We start from the raw sequence: 19,167 nt of genomic DNA on the forward strand, positions 1-19,167 counted from the left end.
CAACTGCGATTTTAACGATTCCAATTCGTTTAATTGAGCTCGCAACGATTCCAATTCTTCATTAGATTCAGTTTTCTTTGATTCCATTTCATTCAATTGCGCTTTTAGTGATTCCATTTCGCTTAATTGAGCCCTCAACGCTTCCATTTCTTCATTAGACTCAAACTTCTTTGATTCCATTTCACTTAACTTAGCTTTCAAAGACTCCATTTCTTCATTGGATTCAGCCGTTTTCTTTGATTCTATCTCGCTCAATTGCGCTCTTAGTGATTCTAATTCTTCATTGGATTCAGCCTTCTTTGATTCTAATTCATTCAGTTGCGCTTTCAACGATTCCATCTCGTTCAATTGCGCTCGCAGTGATTCCATCTCGCTTAATTGAGCCTTCAACGCTTCCAATTCTTCATTAGACTCAACCTTCTTTAATTCCATTTCACTTAACTGAGCCCTCAACGATTCCACCTCTTGCGACAACAGACCGTCTTGCGCAGAATTCCCCTGGCCTTTCTTTAGGCTTTCGATCTACATTCAAGCCTTTCTCCACGATTACCTCTTCATCTTTTGCAGCCATTGCCACTTTCAAATGCTCATATTCCTTTCGCATCTCACTGGCCTTGGATATAATTGCATTTGCCTTCTCCAGCTTGGTCTTATACTGTTGAATCTAGGAGTTAGCGATGCCAACAACCTCCACTCTCTCATAAGCAACTTTACGATCTACTCATTACTCCAAACCTCTATATACTACCTTTTTGAATCGTCGTATTCTCCTCTTTCAATTGCTTGTTCTCCTGAACCAACGTTTCCTTGTCATCTTTTCGCAGTTCCTCTAACTGCGCTTTCATACTCTCGATCTAGAAAAGATAATTCAATCACTCAAACAAAACCTCGACTTCGTAATCATGATTTTGCAAAGCAATACGCCTTAGTTCGTCTGTTTTCATCTGAAGCAAACTGTCTCGTTGTTGAATTTCAGACTCAAGCTCAGCAACTCGAGTATTCACGTTTGAACCGTTAACCATGGTTTCCCCATTCACTGCCTTGTTATCGTCTTCCTCGTCCGAAAAGTCTGCAGCATTACAGTGTTCGTGAGCATTTACCAAGATCGTCGTTCATCTGAAACGCGTCTCCCGAAACATCATCATTCTCTTCTTCTCTTCCAAAACCAGCCCAAGAAAACATAAGAAAAGAAATATCAAAAAAGTAGTAAGCATCTGCCAACCTAACGTTCTTTTCCAACAAACAAAAAAACACAGCTTATTGATAATAGCAGCTACCAGGGTTTGGAGGAGCGCTTCGTCCCTTCGCATTGTCCACCGGGGCAGCAGGCACGCCTCTGTGATTCAACAGGCAGCGGAAGTAGCGCATACGATCGTGCGCAGCCTCCACGTCATTCACCTCTTTCGGACTCCAGTATCGCTCGGCAAAAGCGCCAGCGCGCGGCCAAACGGTGTTGTAGAGATCCGACACATCCACAGTCTCCGCCCACATGCAAGCCTCGCCTCCCAGGACGAGCGCCTGCTCCTCAGGCACATCGGTGAACTCGAAGGGCTCGTCGTTGTAGAGAGCCTTCCAGGTCTCATCGAGGTGGTCCAGATAGGTGTGAGGATCGGAGATGATCACCTTGTATCCGTTGGCGACCACATCCTTCATGGTCTTCTTGTTCATCCAGGTCTGAATAATCGTCTCCTTGTCCAGCTGCGTGCGGAAGTTCAGCCAGACCTCCTCCCAGTAGATTCCATTGCGGTGGTTCTTGAGCACCATCTGCTGCACCTTCTGCACGAAGTACTTGTAGGTGTCGTGGTCGGTGAGATTGTTCTTCTTCATCCACTCGATAATGTGCACCGTGGTCTTCCAGCAGCTCGTGTCCACTTCGTCGCCTCCCATATGGAAGTAGTTATCGAAGAAGATTCCCTTGCCCTGCTCCTTACCAGACCATTCGTCCAGCACGCCCTGAATCAGCTCCCAAGTCTTATCGCTGGTGGGATCCAAGGGCTCGAGGCAAGTTTCGCTGGGGCACACTTCCGGATATCCCTTGCACCAAGAAGCCTCGTGGCCGGGGACATCCATCTCGGGCACCACACGCACTCCACGCATGCGAGCGTACTCCACAATCTCCTCAAAGTCCATGGTCGAGTAACGCTCCTGAGGAGTGTACGAACCCTCCCACCACTTGGGGAAAGCCTGGGACTGAGCGGGGTTGGCCTGAGAGTCGGTGATGTGCCAGTGGAGCACATTCAGCTTCGCATAGGTCATGGAATCAATAAGCTTCTTGATGGAAGGAAGCGACTCGAAGTGGCGAGAAGTATCCATCAGAATACCACGGTGGGGGAAACGAGGAGCATCGTTGATCACCCAAGGAGCGTTCTTGATCACATACGTCAGAGTATCCGGATCGAACACAATGAGCTGAGAAAGAGTCTCCAGACCGTGCATAGCACCGAAGGCATTAGCAGCAGTGATAGTAATATCAGATCCGTCCTCGGGAATCTCAAGAGTGTAACTCTCATCGATTCCCAACTGGAGCTCGGCCTTATCCTCCTTCACAGTCACAGTAGCCTGAACAACACCGCTCTCGACAAGAGCAGACTTACGATCGAAAATGAGGTCATAATATCTCTGGAACGCACTGATAAGTTCGTTCGACTGAGCAGGAGTGATGAAACGGAAGTGGTAAGCATCAATGGTGATGGTCTTATCACCGTGTTTATACTCCTTAGGAAGAGGCCAGATAAAGGGCTGGTCAGCACACGAGACCGCCACCAGTAAAGCAGTGAACAATACTAAAGATCGCATACAAAAGATTTTATGAGGTTTTCTTAATATTCTAAAATAACGGGAAATCACAATTATCTGGCGGGATTTCTTTTTCTAATTGTGTCTTCCCCTCCCCTAAAGTCAATGGTGTTTCGATATTCGATTCCCTATTGTGTGTGTTTGTATTTTGCAAAGTGTAGAAAATACTTTTTACAACAAGCAGATAGGGACTTAATTCAAAGACTCATAATACAGTATTAACGCCCCACACTCGACACACCTTCCTGAACCGCCAGCACACTTATTACACAATTCGTGCTCACAAGGCTGAAGTCTTACCTTAGCCTGGGCATTCTTACAGCAACCACAAACCACAAGAGATTCTTCTAACCCTTCGACCGAAGTGCAGGCATTCTCTCCATTGCTTCCACGTATTTGACATTCCGTTTCGAACACATCCTTTGATCCCTTTTTCTTCATTCCCGTATCTGCATCCATTAGGCTATTGTCCTTGTCATAAGTCGAGCGCTCAGAAGGGTAGCGTCCTACATCCATGGTTGTTTTGGATTTCTCTTTTTCACTTGGTAATATTGCTAAATCTGAATCGCCCTCTAAGGGAGTTTGCAAATGTGATGAATGTAGAGGAGTTGTAATAACTGGAGTTTGAGATGAGTGTTGAAGGTGATTATTTCCTAGCTTTTGATGTATTGGATTGAGTGGAGATACGGTAGGTTGAGTTTCTTTGTCTTTGTAGCCAATGTGAGGACAATCAGAGGTTGTAGATCTACCCACATCAAAATAACAATGGAAATTGACGAATGAGGCTCTGCTGCTTTCCGAGATTCCCTGGATGCGGTCTTGGCAGTACTAGAGACAGCGTTTTTCTTTGGATCTGTAGATTGGTCAGGAAGGATAGAGGATGAAGAGGACAGATTTTGATTATCCTGGAAGCTACATTCCGGAACAGAGATCGTATAGTCTATATTACAGAAATAGGATGGAAAGAACATAGGACAATAAGGAAGGGAACAATAGCTTCTCCGTATTGAAAATACTGTAAGGCTCTAAAGTGATTTCTTATAAATTCGTTATCCGATTGGAGAAAATAGGTTTCCGGTATTCGATTTCCAATGACTCCAATAACAGCTAGTGAAGCAAAATTCAACAAATAGAAAGCCAGAACAACACGTCTACATAAAAGATTTTAGCGTGAAACAAGCACAAATGACAAGTAGCGAATGTAAGAAACGAAACCGTCATTACGGCAAAAATAAGATCCACCAGTGACATAAAGGTGCGGATCTACTGGAAAAAAAGAAGATAGACTTCTACTACTAGCCAGAGAGAAGGAACTTCAGAAAGGAAGCTGGATCGAGATGTGAATATCTGGTACAATGGTATTATAGTGTATAATCCGGATACCACAAAGACCATTGTCAATACCAGTAAATAGCTCCTTCAAATCAGAACACAGACTCATTCATACACACTCAACATAAAGATGAGAGGAAGTAAAACAATTTAGAAGAATGCTACATAACTCCCATTTTGATGCAAATATCGCATTCTTTGTTTTGGATAGGAAATATGGCTCGTTTTCTGATTCAGATTTATCGATCTAGTCAATTTCCTTTACAAGGGTTTATTGAACAAACAGAGGGATTTAGAAATAAAAGAGTATCAAAAAACTTTATTTGGAACAAGAATCAATTTGTAAATGGCAGAAGGCTGTGGATCATGGATATTTAGCATTTTATCACAGAGAACTATATATTGTGTGTGATAAATCCATGGTTTCATTCATATATTAAGAGTTTAGCCAATTTGACCGATAACAATTTCATCTAATTCTTGCTTACGTTGACAAATGAATAGGAGAGACGGTAGTTATACGAGTTATAGAAGTGAAGAGATTACAAATTTTGATGCGCAGGGAGCTAACTATGATTTACGCAAGTGTTGGGAGTTGAACATATCTGAGCAATTTCCAATAGCATCGACTGAACTAAAAAACAGAAAAGCAATAGCCAAAGTGGATTATCCACATTCTGGCTATTACATTGTATCGTATATGTCGAATGGAAAACTGAATGGAAAGGCGGATATCTACTCTGATAAGAATGTAATTGTAGCTTCTTTAGAATATGTAAATGGGAGAGCAAACGGGCCATGTACGTTATATGATGAAATGGGTAGAATATTCTTTAAAGGATATCTTCAAAACGGAATGCGCCAATGGAGAGGAAGAGAGTACGATTGTGAAGGAAACGAAGTATTTGACGGTTTTTTCGAAAAGGGAAGGAAACTAGAATTAATTAAGATAGAACGAGACAATATATATTGGAAAAGATTGAACAAAAACAATACTGTCAAAAGTATTTGTGAAAGAGATGAGCATGGAATGAAAAAGGGAATATGCTACTTTTACAACAACGGGAAGATTAGTCGAATTAGTGAATGGAAGAATGGAGAAGAGATTCGTTTAATCAAAGAATTTAAAGACACCGAAATGATTGAGTATGACGACACACAAAGTAAAGTGAAATATATTGGAGAGTATTTGGATTCTTTTGAACTGAATTATCCTCGTGAGGGATATGGAATAGAATATGATATTAATACAAGAAGTATCGTGTACCAAGGCTACTTTTTCGATAATCAACGTCATGGCAGAGGGAGATCATTATACAAGGGAAGGATACAATATGATGGTATCTGGAATAATGGACTGGAAGAATGGCAGTATGACTTTTATAACACTTTTAAACTTCTAATTTTCATCTTTATATTTTTAAAGGTATTTGCAGAAGTTTCATTTTTACACAGAGTGTTGTTAATACTGTACTATTGCAAAAGAAGTGGGCTTTTGTTTCATCCGCAATATGGATTCAAACAATTGGTTGTTCATGATAAGAAATCCTTAGATCAATTTGATGTTAGAGTTTCTGATTTGGAAGTTGTATCAGCATCTTGCAATAATGTAAATCAAATAGATATACATAATATGATACAATTGAAATCAATAGATATTGGGGATGAATGTTTTCAGAGCATGATATCTTTTCAGCTTGATTGTCAAGAAGGAGGTATATATGGCATGATCTTTGGATATTATTGGTTAATGGATAAAGAATATTGTGGTCCTTTTGTAGTAGTATTATTGTTTTGTCACATCATAAGATATATTATTTTCACCAAATTACGTTTCTTAGTAAATGTATTTATGAAGATACTATATTTTTTCTTAATAGCATTTAACATTCTGGATTATAGTAAACTTGAAGCATTCAAGATTGATGGCTTGATGCGGTTAAAACGCATTAAAATTGGTAAAAATTCGTTCAATCTTCAATCAGTGTTTTCAGTATGTCAGACATCATTATCTAAGAAATCCTTAAAAAAACTTCATAAGAGAGTTGGAAAAACAAAATCATTTCATATAGTAAACTGCTGTAATTTGGAATCAATTGAAATTGGAGAATATAGTTTCTCGGATTATGCTGGTAATTTTGAATTAAAGAATTTACCAAATCTTCAAACGATCAAAATTGGAACAATCGGAAAAGAGTCATATAATTTCTGTTACAGTTCCTTTGAGATTCGAGGTATGTATAGTATTCTGTGTAGTAATAAGTAGACCTTCCAGGTTTGAAATTTATTTCATTAGGAGATAGCGCATTCCGTGATTCAGTATCAGTAACGTTTGAAAGTAATGAGCAATATTGAATGGAGTACCTGAATAGATCTTCCTGTGCTACAGTCGATTGAGCTTGGAAAATATGCTCTTTGGGGGAAAAGTGATACAATACTGGATTCACTATGGAAATTTGGGTGTGAGATATTTGAAGTAGGTGACTATGAGTGGAAGTAACTTTTAAAGACTGCATTTGGTAGCTGTGATAATAGTAGTAATCCTCATAGCGATGACGATGGTACGTTAAACTCACTAACAATGAAAAGTAAGATAATGGGAGCATGAGAGTATAATAATTATAATATAGACCTTCCTCGTTTGCAAAGTATATCTTCTAAAGGCTTTAGTTTTCAGAATGTGAAATTCGTTTCACTAGAGAGTTGGAGAATGAATGTATAGTTCTGATATGATGTAGATATACCCACTCTTCGAAGTGTGAGTTTACCGTATTCTTTTCAGAATATTGTTAGAAAATCAGTCTCACGTATGCTGCACTCTTGTCTCTTTTGAGCCATAGAAGTTTCGTCTTCCCTGTCAAATATCCTGTAATCAGTAGCGATTTTATCCACATCATTCATTTTGGAAATATCGAAATTTGCTTTGTTTCAAAACATAACATATTGGAATCGGTGGGTTACGGTAGTTCAAGAGACCAACTCTCCATTGATTATAGCAACATAATGTCTTAGAAAGGAAACACACAGATAGAGTCGAAAAATGGAGTTTATGATCCATATCTGCTGCAATTGTATGTCTGCAAGACATAGAAGCATTATTCCTATTCTTTTTATTATCATCGCAAGCACACGCCTTTTTTCCGAGATTAAAAGGATCCGTACTTCAGAAAAGCAGGATTTAACGTATCATAAAATCGGCTTCCATTTTGTCGTTCGCCTTTGAATTGTGTTGTAATTCAGAAATCCTTCTTCAAGTCATTGATTCTATTTCATTATAGTCTATTTATTTATTACTGTGATTCTATTTAACACATATAAACAGGAAATACGTGTTCAGAAGAATTATTATTATTGTCCCATTATTAAGGTGTTTTTAGAAAGTAGTTGGGACTAAAGTGTATATATATATTTTATATAGGGAATATCTAACACAGGACACGAGTTTAGACGAGACTTCATTAGAAGCATAACCGATCCTCTATTTTTTGTAGCGTTAATGTAGTAATAGGTTGTACAAGGCAGATCAATCTGTTACCAACAGTCCATTCCATCCCTAATAAAACACTTCGATATATCTATGATATGCATATAAATAAACATTGTAACTGTTTTCTGCATCTAACTGCCCACTCCAAAACTAATCTTTTTAGAATGCGATGGGGAATATATCCTCAATTCTCTCCACTGTATCTTAAGTCATAATCCTAATTTGGAATAAACAAATGGTTCAAACAGGTACATTATTTCTAGAACCTGGAATAGAAGGGTACACATTAAATAGAGATTCAATAGAAAGAAGAAAATTGAATTACTTCAGGAATCTCGCCATAAATCAGATATACAAGGATTGTCTATTTCTACCAAGATTGTTACTATGGCATCACGGAAATATAAATAGACATAGAAATGCCAAAAAATAAGCTATCACTATTACGAGTTGAACAAAAGATTAACACTGCGCATACTAACCTCGCCTGTATGCAAATATAAAGAACTCTGTTACATAGATGTTGCTGGTACACAATGTTAAAAATAACAGAGCTATTAAACGGACCAAGGCATAAAATTATATATATCGAAAAGTATTTTTGTGTAATTATCTGTGAAGACAACAATCAATGATGCCCGAATTTGAAATTGAAAAGGACAATAAAGATGAGGATCCTGCTGGTGTGCTCTTTTATGAAGCAGTGCCTATCTTTACCTGTGCTGCTGTCGCCGAGGACAGTTATTTGAGAAGTATTTGCCATCAAGTAATTTGGTTATCTACTTGCTCAAACTACTGCAACAACATTTACGAGCTGGATTTAAATGAATTCCAGCAGGTACAATCCATCGAGATTGGAGACAATAGTTTTAGATTAGTTGAAACGTTCAGAATTGATGGTCTCCAGAAACTCACCCGCCTCAAAATAGGAAACAATTCATTCACCTTTGTGACACCGGAACACTGGAGAGTGTTGTTCCCAAACGAAGCTTTTTTACAACAGCTGAACAACACGAAGAAGTCATTTCATATATTAAATTGTGAAGAACTGACATGTATCGAAATAGGAATGTTCAGTTTTTCTGATTATGCTGGGCAATTCGAATTGAAAAACCTCCCTGCTTTAGAGTTCATCAAAATTGGCAGTATAGATCATATTGACAACCTGTCATTGAACTTTCATTGCAGTTCATTTTATCTGACTGGTAATTACTGGCAATGTTCTATGACTCTTTTAGATCTACCTGCACTCAAATCATTATATTTAGGAGGAGCAGTTTTTGGGAGATCACTGATTACCAAATTAGAAAGTCTTCGTCCATTTGCAAGAATAATCGTGTAGATCTTCCATTACTAGAAACTATCAAGTTAGGGTATTATGGATTGTATGGTGGCTGGTCTGATTGCTCCTGCAAACTGTATTTGATGGGTGAAATTGCTTGTATTCATTGATAAGTAGATCTGTATAGTCTCAAAACTCTATGTTCCAAAGGATCTAGCTTCAAGTGGCCTCGTGAAGTGAAAATAAAAAGAATGAATATTACTATGTCTGACACTTAGATATTCCAGCTTTAGAGTATGTGGAGTTACCCATTTCATTTATACAGGTTCATCTTTTACAACACGATAGTATGCATTGTTTCATTATTTCATCGATAGATGTTTCTCCCGATTTCGTGAGTCTGATTCATTGCGTATAGCAGACTATTAGTTTTCTTGTTTTCCAAGTCTTCTTTATTATTTTACATTTGTTATTTTCCTATTTATCTGACATCTGTTGTGTGGATAAACATAATCAATAATTGTTTTTTGTATTCACATGTGAAACAAGAAGTGAAATCGGCATAACCATTAGTACTAATAGACTTATGGGTGCGTTCTTCTTGCTGTACGTTTTCCACGAGGAATGTCTATGATATTACAATAGCTATTCAATTGGGAACCCCTCATATTTCACAATACATCAATCTATACTTATATCACAGTCTTGTTTGCATTAGTCAGTATCCATCACCAACCAAATCTCATCAAACAGCAAATAATAAAAAGAAATTCCTAATCCCAAACTTACATAATTGTATGATCAATCAGCACTATTGTCAAATGTGGAGTGTGTGATGATGGTTAACTTCTCTAAATACGTTCAATCAGCATACTCTGCTCCCCTATTTTCACTTGAATCCCAAATCAAGTGTTCTATTCTATCCATTAACTAGCTCACAACCCAAGTTGGTTCATTTTGCTACATTGTTATGCACTGAATCTAGTCGCTCCATCTTAAAGCACACATCGAATGTTTGAACATATTAATCAACATCCATACACCTCACAAATCACTCGTTGATCCAATCCAATCCAATCTCATCCCATCCAAGCTGTTGCCCATTTTCATTGCTATCAAAAATACAATCTGATTTGAACAAAAACAACAATCAGTACGAACTTTCTTTACCCCCGTTGACCCAAAACCACCACTACCCCTGCTCGTTTCATCCAGACTCTCCACTCCCACAATGGGAGCCATACAGATTCGCTCCAACACAAGCTGAGCTACACGATCTCCCTTCTTCACTACAAACAACGCAATAACTCGACAATACCTTCGAAATCCTCGTCTCCAAAATTGAACAGTACGATTCCCAGAGGACCACGGTAGTCACAGTCCACAACGCCTGCACCCACGTCAATGAACTTCTTAAGGGCTAGGCCTGAACGCGGAGCTACAAAATAGAATAGGGAAGAGCACTTCATACCAACACGACCATAACAATTCGGAGGAATAGCCACAGACAGATCCGTCGGAATCAGAGCCTTCCCACGTGCTTTTACTGTCACATCGGCAGCACTATAGGATCCAACTGATCAAAACAAGCATTACCTAAACAAATCATATCCAGCTGCATGAACCGATCCCCGTACAGGAATTGTGGCATTTTCGCTAAGTTTCTTCACATACAAAATCTCTTCCTGCATTGAATCTATTATTAACCTATCAATGTTTGTGTTGTGAAATGTTCGAAGTGGGTTTATATGAATCTGGAAGTGTATCAATGGTAATAAATGAAATCCAGACTCATCTCCCGTCCCAATTCGCTTGCCATAAAAAAGACAAAGATAGCAGTCTATCCAACAAACAGTCCATCCCTGATTAAGCTCTTGTAATGGTGAACTGGAACTTGATATCATCGATCTCATCCTCGTCGGTCTTGATCACAACTTCAGAGGCGGGCACGTCACGCGAATTGAAGAGCTCGCAGTCCAACCGCTCTCGAATCGAATCGCTGTGCTTCTGAATCGCCTTCATCACGCTGCCCTCCTCTCCCTCCTTCTGGAAGTAGAACACCTTAATGCGGTCGCTGGGGACCAGTCCGGCCGCCTTTCGCATCTTCTGCACGCGGTTGATGAACTCGCGCGCGATGCCCAGCGCCAGAATCTCCTCGTCCTGCGTGGTGTCGATCGCCACGATGAACGAATGGTCCTCCACCACGCCTCCCTCGAACTGCGGGCTCTCGCAGCGGAACTCGCGCTTTACGACCAGCTCCTCCTCGCTCAGCTCGAACCCAGCCACGGTCAGCTTGTGCTCCTGCTCGAGCTTCTTCACGTCTTCCGCCGTACACTGCGCCAGCGCCTGCGTCACCGCCTTGAAGTTCTTGCCCAGACGGCGGCCCAGCACGCTGAACTCGGGCGAGATGCTGCACTGGCACCAGCTGGCCTCGCTGGTCTCGTAGCGCACTTCGAGGCAGTTCAGCTCCTCCATTAAGTAGTTCTCGAGCGACTTGATGTCGCTGAGGACCTCGGGATCGGAGGACGCGATGACGATGCTGCGCACGGGACGCTTCAAGGAGATGGTCTTTCGCTCGCGGAGCACGCGGCCCATCTCGATCGCCATCATCAGGCGACGCATCTGGCGACGAATCACGGGGTCGTCGCAGCAGGCGAACACGTCGGTCTCCGGGAGCATGACGTAGTGGATGGACTCCGAACGACCCACGGAGTCGATCGGGACGTCGGGGTTGTTGAGATTCTAGGGAATGAGGGGCGAGTGAATAAAGGAACAGGATGGATTCTGCGGAGATTCTGATAGAGATACTCGGTGAAGAAGGGCGTGAAGGGCGACATTAAGCGGCAGAGCGTCAGCAAGCACTCGTACAGAACCGACAGCGACACGAACGCCTCCTCCGTGTTTCCGCCCACACACTTGCAGCGACCGCGATTCAGACGCACGTAGCCGTTCGTGAGCAGGTTGATGAAGTCCACGAGGCGAGGCACCACCGTGTACAGACGGTACGCCTCCATTTCTTGACGAACGAAGCAGATGAGCTCCTGCGTGGTGGCCTACCCGTCATCCATTGCGGCGAACAACGCACGAGCAGCCAGCGATCCATCACGTTGGTGCTGGACAGCGCCTTTTCCTGCGAAGGACGGAACGGTTCGCCGGTCTTCGTCTCCCAGTACTTGATGTTCTGCAGCAGGAAGCGGTACGCGTTGTACCAGGGAATGAACACGTCCTTCAGCACGCCGTGGACGCCCGATTCCTTGAAGCGGAGCGGCTCCGCGCGCACCACGGGCGAGTTGATGAGGTACAGACGCACGGAATCCGCACCGTATTTATCGATGATGGTCTGGGGATCGGGGTAGTTCTTCAGACGCTTGCTCATCTTCTTTCCGTCCTCGGCGAGCACCAGGCCGTTCACGATGACGTTCTTCCAGGCGGGCTTGTCGAACAGCGCCGTGGAGAGCACCATCAGCGTGTAGAACCAGCCGCGCGTCTGATCGAGACCTTCCGCGATGAACTGCGCAGGGAAGTTCGCCTCTACGAGTGACTCCATCCGGCCGGCGGAGCGTACCGAAGACTTCCTTGTTCTCGAAGGGATAGTGCTGCTGAGCGTAGGGCATGGATCCCGACTCGAACCAGCAATCGAACACTTCCGGCACGCGGTGCAGCATGCCCTTTCCCTTCTTGCTGGGGATCAAAATCGGATCGATGTTCTCGCGATGCAGGTCGGTGACTTTCTGGCCCGAGAGCTCCTCCAGCTCCTTGATCGACCCCACCGCGATCATTTCCTCTCCGTCGTCGCTCACCCAGATCGGTAGCGGCGTTCCCCAGTAGCGGTTTCGCGAGATGTTCCAATCGCGCGCGTCGCGGAGCCAGTTGTGGAAGCGCTTCTCCTTCACGAACGAGGGCACCCAGTAGGTCTGCTCGTTGTTCTTCAGCAGACGGTCCTTGATCTCCGTCACCTTCACGAACCAGGACGTGATCGCGCGGTAGATCAGCGGAGTGTCCGAGCGCCAGCAGAACGGATAGCTGTGCTTGATCGACGCCTTCTGCACCAAGCGGCCCTCCGCCTTGAGGCGATTCATGATGTCGTTATCGCACTCCTTCACATGGCGACCCTGATAATCGGGGACATGCTCGTCGAAGCAGCCATTCAGATCCACAGGGCAGGGCACGCTGCCGCCCACTTCCACGATGTGGTTCGCCAGACCCACTCGGTAATCGTCCTCTCCGAAGCCGGGAGCGCAGTGCACGATGCCCGTACCGCTGTCGTTGGTGACGTAGGTGTCCGCTACAATGCGGAACGCGCCGGGCCAATCCGCGAAATAGGGGAACAGGGGCACGTAGCGACGATTCACCAGGTCGGTTCCCACGCACTTCTCCACGATCTCAAACTCGCCTCCCTTATATCCCTTCTTCAGCATCTTGGGGTACAGAGCGCTCAATCGGCACTCGGCCAGCCAATAGAAACGACCCGTAGCGAGGTCCTTGACCTTCACGTACTCAAACTCGGGATGGACCGTCAGCGCCATGTTGGAAGGAAGGGTCCAAGGCGTGGTCGTCCAGGCCAGATAGTACACGTCTACACATCACGATGCCCCAAGAAAGCGACTCTCCTCATCGGTCGACGAGAAAGCGATGATGATTGCAGGATCGGAAACCTCCTTGTAGTTCTGACCAGCCTCGAAGTTCGACAGAGGCGTCGTCAGAGCGGTACTGAACGGCATCACACGGTAGCCGCGGTAGACCAGACCCTTGTCCCAAAGGCTCTTGAAAGCCCACCACTCCGATTCCATGTACCACGGCTCGAGGGTGCGGTAACCGTTCTTGAAGTCGATCCAACGGCCGAGGCGGTTCACAATCGCTTCCCATTCCTTGCAGTAACGAGAAACGATGCCTCTGCATTCAGCGTTATACCTAGAAGGTAACGTAGAAATGGCCAAACTGCCTACTTAGCAATACCCATCTTCTCAACGTCCTGGGAACACGTAATGCCGAGCTTTTTATCAATCTCGGACTCCACGGGGAGGCCGTGAGTATCCCATCCGAATCTGCGAACAACGTAATGTCCCGTCTGATGGGCGAAACGCGTAACGATATCTTTAATAGTTCCAGCCAAAATATGTCCATAGTGAGGGAGACCGGTGGCAAATGGGGGACCATCGTAAAAAGTAAAACTCGGTCTTCCTTCAGACAGCTTCAACGAAGTCTTGAAAGCGTCGATCTCGTTCCAATATTTCAGGACCTCTTCTTCAGCTTTAGGAAAGCTCAGGTTATCAGGAGCAGGCTGTAACTCAGATGACTTTACTTCCATTCCAATTCACAGAATTATGAAAAAACCGTGACGAAATTCTGGGGGTTTTTGACTCCGAAAAAATGGACTATTTTGGCAACGAGCGATTTGCTGGTTGCTTCTTACCAATGCATAGCACAGAATTCAGCGAGTAGACACACTATTTTAATTCGTTGCTTATTATCATACTTTTTCAAGATCGTTTCCTCATATTCCATGTTTGCCTGGAGGGGGATACGGACTCTATCGTCCATTCGTTGGAAAGAATGGCGCATTGCCCCGATTCCTTTGTTTGTAAGGCCTTTTGCCATTTCCGGAAAGAAACGCAATTTTATCACGTCAGAAGCAGTGGAAATGGGGCAACTGACACCAGCACTGCAGCAATACTTTAAACTCAAAGAACAATACAAGGGTTGTTGTTTTCTCGCTAAATTAGGAATAGAGTATGTATTGTTTTTTCGTGTTGGAGACTTTTATGAATTCTTTTTCAACGATGCGATCACCATGTCTCAAGTCCTTGGAATCGCGTTAACCACTCGAGGAAAATACAAGGGTGTGTATTAAATCACTTACTCAATGTGTAGATCACGATATTCCGCTTTGTGGAATCCCCTACTTTGCAATCGACAATTACTTGAAAAAAGTGATTCGAAAAGGTCTCAAAGTGGCAATCTGTGAACAAACAGAGGTTTGCTTTGGAATATATCTCAACCTGCAGACTCCTTCCGAAGCCAAATCGCGTGGCAAGCGAAAAAGCCCTGTCCTGGAACGTTCCGTGGTTCGCCTGATCTCTGCAGGTACTCTGGTCGAAGATGCCTTTCTCAGTCCTCGCCAAAGCAACTTTCTCTGTGCTTTGTCCTCCACACGCGACAATTCTCACTTCGGCTTTTCGGTTATCGATATCAGCACTGGAGAATACGCCGTCCACAACGTCGATTCATCGCAACTAGCCAGTCTATTCGCTCGATACGACCCACGCGAGATTCTGCTCTCCCATGCGCTCCAATCCAATCCTCCTTCAGCGCTCGCCAGCTTTCTCGCTTCCGATTCAGTCAACGAAACGCGCTGTATGGTGACAGTGCTCGACGACACTGCGTGGGAAAGCGGCGAGCTGCAGACTCTGATCGACACGCACTCCGAGCTAGCTGCGCTTTCCCAGCCATTCCGGGAGCATTTGTTCTCGGAGATGGAGCTGGATGCTCTCCATGCGCTGCTCCAATACATCAACACCACGCAGATGGGAGCATTTCCACGACTGTTCTGCTTGGAAGGAGAAGAAGAAGAGGATCAGCGGAGTTTGGAGCTGGATCGAAGCACGCGCGACTCGCTGAATCTGACGCGAGGAAGTCGAGACACGCTCACTGGGAGCGTTTTGAATGTATGGCAACGTGGGAATGCTAAGCGACAGACGATCGATCGCACCGTGACGGTGATGGGAAGCCGTCTGCTCAGCAATCGGCTTTCCAGTCCGCTAACACAGCCAAAGGAGATCAATCATCGTCTTGACGTTGCGACGGCTTTCCGCATTGAGTCGTAGACGCTTTCGTATTTCATTCAAAACCCTCAAGTCACGACGATGCTTCTTCCTCTTCTAAAATCGCTGGGAGACTCGGAGCGATCGTTCCAACGTTTAGTTCTCAAGCGCGGATCGCCGCAGGATCTCGGCGTTATTCGCGACATGCTTCGAACCACGCAGGCGATTTACGAAGCGATTCATTCCTCCTTCTCCACGTCGAGCAACCCCTTTTTCCTGCGAGTTCTCGATACATTCGAAAAAGCAGGCCAAACCTCGCTCTTATCGGTTTTATCGAAGGCTCTCACCGAGGTTTTATTTACTTTCGCAGCGTCTTCCTCCCTAGTCGCTTCCATTTTCTCTCTCCGACGGCGGCTTCATCGCACCTGGCTACTCCGCCGAACTCGATCACTGGCGCTCGATCGAATCCTCCAACGCGTCTCTTCTCTCCGAGATGCAAGCCAAATACATTTCTCTCACAAACAACGCCAAACTCAAAGTCAAGTGGACCGAATCGCTCGGCTTCTTCGTGGAAGTTCCCAACTCCACTCCGCTCGATCGCTCGCTTTTCCTTCCCTGCCAGACTCTCAAAAGCCACCTTCGCTACAAAACCGCCGAGCTCGTCGAGCTGGACAACAAGCGATTCGGAGCCTGCGAGAAAGTGAAAAAGCTGGAGGTTCGTGGCTCGGTTGACTCGCTCTCATCCTAGCTTTCTTTTTTCAACGAGCTCAAAACGCTTGTCGAGAACGAGGGCCTGCTTCTCACGCAGTGCAACGCGCTGCTGAGTATTCTCGATGTCAACTGCGGATTGTCGCGCGTCTGCGCGGATTTCGGCTACGTTCGTCCCACGGTCAACGCTTGTTCCGCTTTTCCTTCTCGCTCTCTCTCATAGCCTCCACGCTTTCGCTCACCGACGTTCGCCATCTCGTCGTGGAAGACATGATGATGAAGCAGAAGCAGGGCAAGACGTTCATCCCCAACTCTCTCCACATGGATTGTTTTACTTTCGTTCCGCGCCTTCCTCGTAGGCCAGCAGGGAATTCGCTCCTGCATCATCACCGGACCGAATATGGGAGGGAAGACCACACTGCTTCGCTCGGTGGCGTTGTGTGTGATTCTAGGGCAAATGGGCTGCTTCATCCCCGCTTCGCGCGGCGAGATCGGAACGGTGGATAAGATTTTTAGTCGTGTTGGGAGTTCCGACGATATTCTGAACAATCGAAGCACGTTTTACTCGGAAATTAGCGAAACGGCTTCGATTCTTCGCAATGGTTTCGTTGTTGCTGTTTGTTGAATGCAAGCCACATCGCGTTCGTTGATTCTTGTCGATGAATTGGGGCGAGGAACCAGCGTGGAGGAAGGCGTGGCTATCGCTACCAGCGTTCTCGATTTCATCCACACGAAAATTCAGTGCAAAACGTTGTTCGCGACGCATTATAAGCAGGTTACGGATTTGGTTCGCGTAGAAACGACACGAAAACGTGACGCATAGAAAAACACGCAAATGGCCAACTTCAAAATGGGAGCGATCCCGACAGACTCTTCCCTACTGCTTTCATATAGAATGGAGGCTGGAATTAGTGATCAGAGTTACGGATTGTTCATAGCCAAAATGGCGGGAATTCCGAGGGAGATTTTGGAGAGTGCGGAGAAGATGGTTCAGAAGATGAAGGAGGACGGGAGAGAGATAGAGAAGGCGCTGCAAGAGGTGGACGTGAATCAGTTGACGCCGATTCAAGCAATGCTTTGTTTGAGCGAGTTGAAAGAGATTGCGCAGAAGAGGGATGAAGAGGAGAGAGAGCGATTCGTAGAATCGTTCGCTGTAAAATATGGAAAGAAATAAAAGAGGGTTTGTTAGATAAAAATTGTTTTTAAGGTCTGTTACTCTCTGGATAAAATGGCACTGAGGAAGGTCTTCCTCGTTCTACTGATTTCTGTCCAAGGAGTTCTTGCCTGGTTTAGTTCGAATTGTGGGGGAGTGGTTTATGCCATAGATATTGAACACATGGTCATCGCTCAAATAGCAAAGAACTATGCGAACTCTCTTTCATTTGTTTGTGCTTTTTTCGCTTCATTCATGTAGAACAAGGCGTCTTCTATTATTAAGTTACTCGGAGATAAATACAATGTTTCTCTATCATTTTCAATTCATAGTGTAGAGTACTGCTAATTATCTCGAAGCTGTGCGATATTTGTGGCAGAGTATAGCGTAGGCATGCTGGGCAGACGAGGTAAAGAAGACTGCTGAATACAACTACACTGTCCCTTGGCATTTCACTCGAAGAGGGTATTCGAATGTGCAATTTGGCATCTGCATCCAATCTAGGACTCTACGGCCGCGAAAACTGACGAGCCTGAGGATAGCATCGTAAATCGTCTCCAGTCTCTTTTCACCGAAATCGACCAATCCGATGTCTCCGAAACCTCTGTAACGACTTCTCCTTTCTTCTCCCCTAGTCCTCGCAACTCCGCTTCCTCGTCCATCTCATCGGCGACATTCATCAGCCGCTTCACATTCTCAACTACTTCGACTCCTCCTTTCCCTCCGGCGATCAGAGTACCCTCTCCTCTCCCTTCTCCCCAAGGCGGCAACCTCTTCTTCGTGCGCGAGCCCGGCAAAAACGCGTCGCAAGCGGTCAATCTCCACGCCTGGACGGACGGCTGCGCCGGGTTTTTCTCCGACTGCAAGGAATTGCCCGTCGTAGGCCGCCGGTGGATCCGTTCAGCGTAGAAAGAGGAGCACTACGTGGAGATCCTGAACGAAGCGAGCACGATCGCGCTGCTGTGCGAGGAGTAGGCGATGAATGAAAGCGATGAAGGGAAGCGAGGCGAGCGGAAGCTTCGCGTTTGACCCCGCGGCGTGGGCGGAGGAGTCGTTCGAAGCCGGCGTGGAGATCTATCGGATGGTGAAGCAGGGCGCAGAGCTGACGGAGGAGCAGGTGGAGGAGGTGCAGACGATCCTGAAGAAGCAGATTTGTAAGGCGGGAAAGCGATTGGCGGGGAGTTTTGAGCTGATCTATACGAAGTTCCCGCCGCCGTCGGATTTCTATTTTATCATGATGGTGTTTGTGAGTTTGCTGGGAGTGGTGATTTTGGATGAGGTGTACAATGGAGGGAGCTGCTCGAAACAGAGGTGGGGATGGCGATGGAGGATAATGGGTAGGAGGGAGTATGTGGGGATCGAAAACAACAAGATGAAGAAAGTGAAGTTTAATTTTGGAAACTCGAAGATTTAATGTGTGTTCGTTGACATTTTGTTTGTTTGTTTGTTTGTTTGATGGGAACTGTTCCGGTTGAGTGCTTGTTAGTATTCACTCTATGAGTGGTGCTGGGTTTTAGAGTACAGCTAGGATCGATTTTTAGACGACAATCATTATTACTGGAAAGGGTAATCAACATCACAAGCAATGCTTTCAATCGATAATAGTTCTTGTAATGTGGGGAAAGGTAGAATCCCTATTTTTCAAAGA

General features: G+C 44.8%; 5 protein-coding genes; 1 reads left to right on the plus strand and 4 right to left on the minus strand.

Annotated features, from left to right (window-relative positions):
- Positions 1-872: 872 nt before the first annotated feature.
- GSBLH_T00000291001 (uncharacterized protein) lies at positions 873-1,192 on the minus strand (the record flags this gene model as incomplete). XM_013038478.1 has 2 exons in its annotated part: positions 1,101-1,192; positions 873-1,069 (listed from the first exon to the last, which is right to left on the minus strand). The coding sequence occupies exons 1-2, from the start codon at positions 1,180-1,182 to the stop codon at positions 873-875; spliced, it is 279 nt and encodes a 92-aa protein (XP_012893932.1). The 5' UTR covers positions 1,183-1,192.
- Positions 1,193-1,249: 57 nt separating this feature from the next.
- GSBLH_T00000292001 (uncharacterized protein) lies at positions 1,250-2,796 on the minus strand (the record flags this gene model as incomplete). XM_013038479.1 has 1 exon in its annotated part: positions 1,250-2,796. The coding sequence occupies one exon, from the start codon at positions 2,794-2,796 to the stop codon at positions 1,258-1,260; it is 1,539 nt and encodes a 512-aa protein (XP_012893933.1). The 3' UTR covers positions 1,250-1,257.
- Positions 2,797-9,941: 7,145 nt separating this feature from the next.
- Positions 9,942-10,588, minus strand: GSBLH_T00000293001 (uncharacterized protein; the record flags this gene model as incomplete). Its single annotated transcript, XM_013038480.1, has 3 exons — positions 9,942-10,186; positions 10,216-10,460; positions 10,494-10,588. The coding sequence occupies 3 exons, from the start codon at positions 10,586-10,588 to the stop codon at positions 9,942-9,944; spliced, it is 585 nt and encodes a 194-aa protein (XP_012893934.1).
- Positions 10,589-10,755: 167 nt separating this feature from the next.
- On the minus strand, positions 10,756-14,205 carry GSBLH_T00000294001 (uncharacterized protein; the record flags this gene model as incomplete). XM_013038481.1 has 6 exons in its annotated part: positions 10,756-11,639; positions 11,672-11,950; positions 11,983-12,428; positions 12,463-13,473; positions 13,504-13,808; positions 13,844-14,205. 6 exons carry the CDS (start codon positions 14,203-14,205, stop codon positions 10,764-10,766), a joined length of 3,279 nt encoding a protein of 1,092 aa, XP_012893935.1. The 3' UTR covers positions 10,756-10,763.
- Positions 14,206-14,538: 333 nt separating this feature from the next.
- On the plus strand, positions 14,539-18,949 carry GSBLH_T00000295001 (uncharacterized protein; the record flags this gene model as incomplete). XM_013038482.1 has 20 exons in its annotated part: positions 14,539-14,737; positions 14,769-15,691; positions 15,722-16,009; positions 16,044-16,373; positions 16,407-16,557; positions 16,590-16,694; positions 16,726-16,968; positions 16,999-17,159; positions 17,190-17,519; positions 17,556-17,658; positions 17,692-17,750; positions 17,781-17,825; positions 17,857-17,880; positions 17,911-17,994; positions 18,024-18,125; positions 18,155-18,254; positions 18,283-18,398; positions 18,429-18,490; positions 18,522-18,830; positions 18,861-18,949. 20 exons carry the CDS (start codon positions 14,539-14,541, stop codon positions 18,931-18,933), a joined length of 3,807 nt encoding a protein of 1,268 aa, XP_012893936.1. The 3' UTR covers positions 18,934-18,949.
- Between the last annotated feature and the right edge of the window lie 218 nt (positions 18,950-19,167).

This window comes from Blastocystis hominis (assembly GCF_000151665.1).
Source record: "Blastocystis hominis, Singapore isolate B (sub-type 7) whole genome shotgun sequence assembly, scaffold_0".
Lineage (NCBI taxonomy): Eukaryota > Bigyra > Opalinata > Blastocystidae > Blastocystis > Blastocystis hominis.